Here is a 9,757-nt window from a genome sequence, read left to right on the forward strand (position 1 = left end):
AAGTGCAGAGACGTGCAGGGCCACTTGGGACCGCTTAGAAGAAATTAGTTGGGTACATGTGTGGCGTCTGGGAGATTAAAAATGAAAATTAGTAGTACTCAAAACCACGGGAAATTCCGACAATGCCATTGCTTTGGAAGAAGTCAGTGTAATTTCTGAAGGAAGACATAGAGCCTTGGCCTTGGAGGTAGGAGGTCTGGGTTCCCATCTCAACTCTTCCACCTGTTGCCTCTCTGATTGTGGCTGTGTCACTTAGCATTTTGGGGCATCCATTCCTCACCTGTGCAGTGCCAAGTGGAATCTGATCTGCCACACTCAGGTGGTTACTGTGAGGGTCAAATGACGTCAAAATACTGTACATCACTAAGTGCTTTGCAGATGTACACTGCTGTTTCTAAGGTGGTAGCCACAGCAACAGAGGGTGGGGACTGGCGGGGAGGAGGTGGTGGTAAAGATTTTACTACAGGTTACTAACAAACCCGGAACATGCATGTTCACACATTATATTACCATGCCCCACACAGTACTACCTAGAAATTAAGGCTTGATAAGTACTATATAATGATAAAAGGTGTTCAAGCAATAGAAAAATTAGGAAGCCTCTGCTTGGACCTTTCCTGGTCAATGAGGAATGGATGCCTTTATAACATACTTTCAACTTCATTTAAGTTGCAGTTATAGTCAGCCATGCTTATAAACATTTTAATGATTTCACTTAAAGAAAATAACAGATAACATTTTTGAGTATTTATCGTGCTCTATCAACTCACTTGAATCTTCAGCTGTGAACTCTATGAAACTGAAACTGTTATATCCCCATTTTACAGAATGGGAACCAAAACCCAAAGAAATTAATTAACTTGCCTGAGACCACACAGCTAGTCAGTGGCAGAGCTGAGATTCAAACCCAACAGAAACCCAACCTCTTAACAACTACTCTGTGGCCTTCATGAGTCTTTTCCAGGTTTCTTTGGAAAGTTACTTTAGAAGGGTCGTTCTCATAGTCTTTCATTCTACCAGATTTGACATAGCCTAGAATTGGGGGGAAGAGAGGTGAATATGTCACTGAAGCTCCTAGGAGAGAGGAGGGAATTAGAAGGCAGTCTTAGGAATCCCCCAGGCTACTCCAGTAGTCCCTATGTTTACTCCGTTTGGGACACAAAGCTATCAACTAAATAATTGCCAGCAAGCTGCGCAACCAGCAAATCATGGGGCCTATGGAAGCCATCACTTAGCAGAGAGTTGAGTCTGTGTTGTCCTGGTTTTGATTCCTCTCGTGCACAGGGACCCCCTGGTTCTTTCGACTTCCTGCTGCTTATGCTGGCTGACATCCGCAATGACATCGCGGAGCTGCAGGAAAAGGTGTTCGGGCACCGGACTCACTCTTCTGCCGAGGAGTTCCCTTCACCTCAGGGATCTTCCAGCTATCCAGAAGCCATGGGCTTCGGCTCTGGAGACGACTACCCGAGAAGAACTGAGACAAGAGACTTGGGAGCCCCCGGAGACCTTTACCCTTAGCACATCCCAGCATCTTCGTGCCAAAGGAAGAGGAGAGAAGAGTGTTTCCACCTGCAGTTAGATCGTCTAAAGAAAAAAGCAGACACCACTGGAGACCCAGAAAAGATAGATTTTTATTTCTTTACTCTTTTCCCGCCTTCTCTCTGCTTCTCTTCTTCCAAATACTATCATCAGAGTCCCCTGCCACACCCACTAAAGACAGGAGGGAGTGAAGGACTGATGTGCATGCTTCCTGCTGAGAGCCAGGCGGGGTGGTCTACATTGGAACTGGTCTTTTACTCCTTTTTTTGTCAGGAACTTCTGGATTTCTGAATTAAGTGTCTCGCAGTGTCTTAAAATTTGGCAGAATATCAAAAGGAAAATGGCAAGGGGAGCTCTAAGAAAATATGAGTTTGCTTATAAAAGAAAAATAGATATGTGTCCAAAGTAGATTATTACTCTTCAGTATCACAATGAAGCCTCTTCAATTAAAAGGGGGAGACCACGATGTATATTTACTTTGGTGGGTAATTCTTTTTCCTTGTCAACCCAATAGATTTTAAATATTCTATCCTTTTGTCCAACTGTGTTTCCCAATTTTGATTAAAGAAAGGAGAAAAGAAGAGGTGGAGATTAGAGAAGATAGAGGAAGATTACAGTCATATATTTCTGTCATATAGGTTGCCACATTTTAAAATTCAAATATGCCTATTAAGGCTCTTGCCATGCTTATCTATAAGGAAAGTTATTCTGGCTATCGGAATAAATCCTCTTTTCAAAACAAAATGAGTGTATACAGTGCCCTGATTCACATTAGAACAATGGGCTCCTGGTTTGCCAGGATATTTTAAAGCTCTTTGATCAAGTGAGCAGTCTTGGTCTGTAAAGCACAGACTATTGTTAACTAAGAGTGGCTGACCCTTAGGGAGAGATGCAGAATGGCCAGGCCGTGACCGGGCGCCCAGAAGGTGCTGTTAGCCCGTGATCCAGGTTGAACGGTGTACAGTGGAGCTCCGGGCTGGAAGGAGGTTGCTGGCTTGGGTTGTTGGTGAGCCGGGAGCAGGGACCCCACTGAATCAGCAGAGGCAGGTAAATTTGCTCCTTGGGAATTAGAAGTCCTTGTGTGGGGCCAGCCAAGCTTGCCATCATAGAGAATCATACACTATTGAAAGTTCTCTTGGATGGGGAGGGAAAAACCAAGTTTTCCTTGTTTGGCAGAAATTTCCTTCCCGTTATTCCCATTTTTCCTTAGTTTCCATAATTTAGTCCACATTCTAGCTCTTTCAGGACTTCTCCTGGATTTCCCTTCAGCAACTGTGGGAAGCAATCGGGAAAGGGGTGTCTTCCCAAACCTCCCACCGAACCAGTGTTTACTCAACACCCCTGGGTCCCAGAGGGAAGCATGTTCTGGAAAAGGCTTTCTCTGGATCCACAGACACAGGAGCGAGATTGAGAGTGAGTGTTCCAGAGACCAGCAGGAGCGTCTGCTCCTTTGTCATATTGTTGGGGAACCTCTTGGTTTTAATGAGCAGCTTACAGATTTCTTCAAGTCCACTTTCTCATTTGACATCAGAATGGCTGTTTATCTACCTGTTCAGGGATCTTCACCCTTGTATTGAGCTTCACAAATGATCGTTGTCACAACTCCTGTTTGCTCATGTTAGGGTTCCCATTTCCCATCCTGCAATTTCCCCCTATATCTCTGGGAAGTTTGTGTTTAGTTTTCTTTTTTTATCTCCTTAGCCTGCATCATTTAACTCTCCTCCTGGGAAAGCCTGTTTAAAGAGAACCACTGTTGGGTTTGTACGCCACTTTCAATCTGCTTGCTTCACAGTGACAGGAAGAGCTTCTGTTTGTGAATCTCAAGTGACAACAGCCTTGCTTCCCGCGTTCCCATCAGGTTAGAAACCCAGGACTCCAGACAATCATCCGTGGCTGTTTTTCACCAACACTTTACCGCACTATTTCTTCCTCATGCAAAATCCCCAGTGTCTGTCCACCAAAATGTTAGAGCTGAAAGCAAATACTTTCCCAATGCTGGTTTTCTAGCATCCTTCCTGCCCCTCCAGTCTCTCCAGAATCTAGTCATCACAGCAGAAGGCCTCGCCGACCACAGCTTCAGGAAGAGATGAACTGAGCAACTGTCAATTCCCATCTGGAATATATTTAATGTTCGCCTGCTTGTGGAAGGCAGTATTTAAAGGGTGTGAATGGATGAATGCTAAAAAAAAAAAAAAAAAAAAAAATGTACAGGCTGTATGAGAAATGATTAGATCTGCCTTTGATTTTTTTTAAATGAATTTTATTACTTTTCTTAACAGTGAACTGTATTTAGAAAAATAATCATCTTCTTTATTGTCAAATGCTCATAAAATGCAACTAAACTGCACGTTTGGCCAGAGGCTAGGGTAATATATTAACAGAATGAATTAAAGGTAGTAATATCTGGGATTTCTGAGACTATTCTAAATATTTGCCAGCAAAACACACAATAATTTGTATTTTATCTCGGTCTGCTAAAGCAGATCAATTTGTAAAATAATTATTCATCGTATTTTCAAAACTTGGACTACTACCACGGGACTAAATATGTACTCTGTATGCCCAGATTATATTTTTCAAAGATAAGACGTAAGAAGGCACTGTTGTTCCTAATGTATCTTTTAGTTATTGATAAAAAAACTAAAGATTCACTGTCTAAACAAAACTTATGCTCAAAACCCAACAGAAACGCCATTTTGGGGTGTGAAATTTGCTATATATAGTTTAGCAAAACCGCTTCATGTTTCCTGAGGAAAAAGATTTGGACACCTCCTCAACCATTTAGCAGAAATATGGACGTGCATTTTTTTGTACCCTGGTAAGCAGAACTTAGAAGAGGACTTACTGGGTTGCTCCTGTCTTTGGAAAGCAGTGGGAAGAAAAGTCTGCTGTGGAAAATAGTGTCGGGAGGGCATGCATTTTAATTTAGGAAAATGCCTCCTCCCTTCCCAATCCAGAGGGAGAAATTCTAAGCTTTACTGTGCCAAAGGGTACGGAGCTACAAAGGGAATGCTGTCTTCTCTCTCCTGAGATAATTTCGACACCTGCCACAGAATGAATCGACCAACCGACGTAATTTCTACTGTATAAACTCAGACAAGTGTGTCCATAGCCACGCAGGTAAATAATAGATGCGCACTGGCATGGGGAGTGGAGGGGTTGCCCCACCAAACACCAGGCAAAGGGCACCCTGGTCTGGTCATGCTGCCTTTCCAGGGTTCATAACTACTGTTGGCCTTGTGAGCCCTGTATCCAGGCATGCAAGGGAAGATATTCACCATGGCTAGGTGCCAGGCATCTCCTTGGGTTGACAGCAGATCCCTCATCATACTCTGGTGTCACCTCCTCCCTCTCTTCCCCCACTGCAGCCTGTCACAGAGAGAGACAGCAGCCTCATTGTGCAACCTTACATCTTTCAGATAACCTTCCTGAAAAGGAAAATTATTTGCAGGAATCCAGGCCAAACAATTAGTAGAACAGAGCCATCTAAAGCTATTAATAATGAATTCAGGGAAATAGATGAAATTTTTCCTGGCACAGTCAGCATGTATGTTTCACAACAAATCAAAAAATAACTTTCCATTTGAGAAAAAGAAAAAACCGTGACCGTAGTTGTTGAATAAAATGTTGAACCTCACGTGCTCCTTCAACAAATCTTAACTGCTTTAGGGACTCATAGAAAAAAGACCCTTTTACACATCCCCCAGGGACCTCAGTATTCTTTATGAGATCCCCAGAGCAAGTGCCTTGGGGAATTTCATGTGTTGTGGCTGTTTTTATTTGCCAGTGACTAGTCATATCCTTCAGTAGCTACGTTCATTATTGATAACAGGTCCATGTAACGGCTGAACTAGTATTCAAATAGTCATGGATGTGATACTATGAAGTACTTTTGATAAGATTATAATATGCTTAATAACAAAGTTATTTTTTATATGTGGTTGTCCTGTATTTTGTCCTGACACCCAGTCCTGTGGTACAAGTTGTCTTTTCACAAGATGAGTATAAGGAGATGGAGAGAGAGATTTTGCTTAAGATCCAGAACCTGCATTCTGGGTGGACCACTTCCTGGGGCCAAGTGTGGCTCCAACATTCGAGTCTGAGTCAAGGTCTGAAGGCCCAGGTTCCACTGAATCGCAGTCTCAGAGGCCCAAGTGCCCAGTTGGGGGGATCCTCTGCGACCCTCAGGATGGGGTTTTCAAACCAAGAACTGTCTAAGGATCATTGGAGGCGCCTTCGGAGCTCACGAAGGGGAGGCCTGTGAGGGTTCCACCTGGTACCCACTGCACCGCAAGCAACTCAGTTTTCAAATGGTTTCGGATTAGAATTCTGCATAAAGTTTCTTTTGGAGGGGAAAAAAAAGTTGACTACCTAAAAAAGTTAAATAGAGCTGCGGGGAGGAAGCCCGAGGAGTTGGTAGCCAAAGTCCTCTGTGTGAACACAAGAGGAAGGGAATTTTCATCGGTTGGGCCACACGGGAGGCAGAGTCATGCAATAAAAAGGAGGATGCCTCTAAGATTTTTCGCACTCTAGCAGGGTGCCTTTAGCGTCTGGAGGTTAACCCATATGTATACATCCCACTTTCCTTTAGCAAATATTTATCACATGCTTGTAAGCTGCACACTGTGCTATGTACTGCAGACACGATGGGGAGCAAAAATGTCAAAATCCCCATCCTCCAAGGGATTTTTGGCAAAACAGACAGGAATCCTTCCAGGCAAAATACATTAATCACATAAATATGCAATTACAAACTGTGATAAGTGCTGTGAAGGAAAAGTGCTGCAGGAGCCAATGACAGCTCGTGCCAGGAGGAGCCACCCTCCGCTCCCCGTGCACTCCTTCCCAAAGTCACACCCGCGTGAAGCCCCCCCGCCGCCGGTCGCCCCAGAGCCACACAAGACCTTTGAAGGGAAAAGCGTCACGAATCCCCTGGGTGACACAGCAGTCGATAGAAATCTGGGAGACGACTTCATGTATAGTTTTTCCAGTCGTCTTAATTTAAAAAGCAGCTTAATGAACCAAACGCTGGGTTCCCTCCAGCTTTGATGGAATGAGGATGAACACTCCTCGTTCCTTTGGACATCCCATTTGTGTGATTGGATGGTAACCTCATGTGCTCCGGTCTCGAGTCCCAGCAGAATTTGAGGCTGGTTTCTTCCAACCAGGATGATAAAGTTTTGAAAAAGCTCACTGTGTTTTTGAAACACCCTCAACTGTGTGTGCAGATTTTTACCACCTGCTCACATCTAGATACCCGGTTACAAGTGGCCAAGTGGGAGCTGCACTCAGCCGCTGGGGAGGTCCATGAGGAAAAGGTAACTCTTCAAGGGTATGTGGGGACAACTGCAGTGGACTGCAGGGTTCTGGGGGACTGGGAGAGACGTGAGGAAGAGGGGTGTGTGGGTCCCTCCTGCTGCCGTGGCAAAGGAGCACAACAAGGGGGCATACACAACAGACATTTTATTTCCTCACAGTTCTGGAAGCTGGAAGTCCAAGAGGTGTCAGTAGGGTTGGTACCTTCTCGAAGCTCTGAGGCAGAAGCCATCCCATGCCTCTCTTCGGTTTCCAGTGGTTGCCGGCCATCCTTGGTGCTGCTTGCCTCCAACGTCACATGCCACTCTACCTCTGTGTCTGTGTCTCCATGTCTTCACACGGTAGTCTCCCCTCTGTGTGTTCTGTGTCTGTCTTTTCTTACAAAGACCCTACTTATTGGATGAGAGCCCACCCTAATCCAGCATGACCTCATCTCAGTTTATCTGTACAGATCCAATTTCCAAATAAGGTCACATTCTGAGGTTCTAGGTAGATAGGAATTTTGGGGGGACACTATTCAACCCAGTACAAGAAGGAAATTTTCTCCCTGTCCATTGACCCTTGTCACCCTGCTTACTTCCTTTAATAGCATGCTTTCCACTCTGAAATCCTTGTGCACTTCATTCAGTAAAAATTTGTCGAGGGCCAAGAGTAGAGTAGTGATAGTATGAAACCCTGTTCTTGTGGAATATGCCTTCTGGTCCAGGAAGATAAACAGAAACATGTGAGTTCTCCAGAGAAACAGAACCGATAGGCTGTATGTATGTGGATAAATAGATATAGGTGTGTGTATATATAAACACATGTATACCAAGATTTATTTTAAGGAATTCAGTCATGTGATTATAGAGGCAGGCAAGTCCAAACTCTGTAGGGTAGGCTGGAGACCCAAGAAGAGCTGATGTTGCAGTTCGAGTCCAAAGGCAGTCTGCTGGCAGAATTCCTTCTGCAGGGTAGGTCAGTGTTTTCCTATTAAGGCCTTCAGCTGATTGGATGAGGCCTACCCACATTTTGGAGGGTAATCTGCTTCATGCAAAGTCTACTGATTTAAATGTTAATCTCATCTAAAAAAATACCTTCACAGAAACGTCTAGAATAATGTTTGACCAAAGATCTGGGTACTGTGGCCTAGCCAAATTGACACATAAAATTGACCATCACAATAGATATCAGTATTAAAAGGAGCTATGGGGAAAAGTTAATTAGGGTAGAGGAATAGAGAGTGATGGAGGGTGGGAGTATCCGCTTTAGCTGGGCTCTTCTGGAAAGGCCTCACCAACAGAAGGGTGGCATATGAGCAAAAACCTGTACAAAGGGAGAGGCGAGCCATGAAGAGATGTTGGGGGAGAATGATCCATACACTGAAGGTTTCAGCAAAACCCCAAAACAGACCTGCTTAGTGTGCTCAAAATAGCACTGGTGTCAGCGTGGCTGGAACAGAATCAGCGAGGGGGGCATGGTAGGAAACGCCTTGAGAGGCAGCCAGAGGCCGAGTAGAGCCTTAAGGCTCTGGGTAAGGACTTTGCATTTCCTCCTGGACCCATGGAGGGTTTCGAAGGGGCAAGGATGGAAGCAGGGAAACCCACTGGGAGACTGTTGAAGCAACTTCCTTGTTTCTTGACTGTTTGCCTCTGTGAGAACTGACTGCTTGTCTGTTGTCACCTTCCTTGCTAGACTAGAAACTACTCAGGGGCAGGAACTTTCTATTTTTCTCTACTGTATTCACACATGTCCCACCAGACCCAGTACATACCAGTACATAGTAGGAGTCCAATCTGTGTGTGTGTGTGTGTATATATTTTTTTTTGGTGAGGAAGATTGGCCCTGAGCTAACACCTATTGCCAATCCCCCTCTTTTTGCTTTGAGTGACGTGAGCTAACATGAGTGCCAATATTCCATTTTTTTTTTTTATGTGTGGGATGCCACCACAACATGGCTTGATGAGCAGTGTAGGTCCGCCCAAGATCTGAACCTGTGAACCCCGTGCCACCAAAGCAGAGCACACAAATTTAACCACTATGCCACCAGGCTGGCCCCCCAATCTATATTTTTATAACAAATTTGATAGAATTAATGCATTTAGTCTTCACAAAACTCTATAAGGTAGATACTTTTATCATCCCTGGTGTAAACATCTACTGAGAGGTAAAATAGTTTGCCCAAGATCACAGCTAAAACATAACAAGCAGGTATATTTTAAAACAAGCGCGAATTCATTGTCACATTAATCCCGTAGAACACACATAGCCCAGCCACCCAGCCCCACGTTCTCCCTTACTCTGGAATCACAGATGACTTCACAGAATGAGCCCCCGTGGTGCAGAAGGCCAGGAGCTGTTTGCTTTCCTCCGTCCAGTATTCTAGTCTATTCTGGATTGACAAAATCTGACTTTCTGATAGGAGGTGGCTGGCAAATGCACACAGTAGGACTTGAGATACATTCTCAAGGCAATGAAGAAAGAATAACAAAGCTGTTACACTTACTGCTACTTAGTGTTAGATATGGCCCAAAGAGAAGTGGGAGTCAAGGCTCAAGAAATGTAATAGGTTAAATAACACATTATCTGATCAAAGGAAACATGCTGTTTTTCAGGAGAGAGTTTTTTTCTAGAAGGAATATATCAAATGAGTCCTTATTAAATAGTCACTGACCAACATATGTAACCATTTCCCACACATGTAAAAGTGACGGAATGTAAGAAAGCAGGTTTTCTTCCAGGTGTTTCTGCAGAGAGGTTCCATGAATGAGCCGCAGGTATATGGCCAAAGGGTGAACTTGAACTTGATGGCCGGATAAAGCCCAGATTGCCTTGAGGAGTAAGTAACCACCCAGATCATGAGAACAGCATTTTTCAATTCTTTTTTTTTTTTGTGGAAGATTAGCCCTGAGCTAAATCCTCT

The 9,757-nt window shown here is 44.1% G+C and overlaps 1 protein-coding gene across 2 annotated transcripts in view; it reads left to right on the forward strand.

The window, feature by feature from the left end:
* The window catches only part of CCBE1 (collagen and calcium binding EGF domains 1), a 247,532-nt gene extending 242,059 nt beyond the window's left edge, over window positions 1-5,473 (forward strand). For both annotated transcript variants that reach the window (XM_046672021.1, XM_046672020.1), the window contains one exon: window positions 1,285-5,473. In XM_046672021.1, coding sequence (XP_046527977.1) covers window positions 1,285-1,518 — 234 coding nt within the window. In that variant the 3' untranslated portion in view covers window positions 1,519-5,473. The remainder of the gene's footprint in view (window positions 1-1,284) is intronic.
* The last annotated feature ends 4,284 nt before the right edge of the window (window positions 5,474-9,757 follow it).

The sequence above is a fragment of the Equus quagga genome, chromosome 9 (assembly GCF_021613505.1).
Source record: "Equus quagga isolate Etosha38 chromosome 9, UCLA_HA_Equagga_1.0, whole genome shotgun sequence".
Lineage (NCBI taxonomy): Eukaryota > Metazoa > Chordata > Mammalia > Perissodactyla > Equidae > Equus > Equus quagga.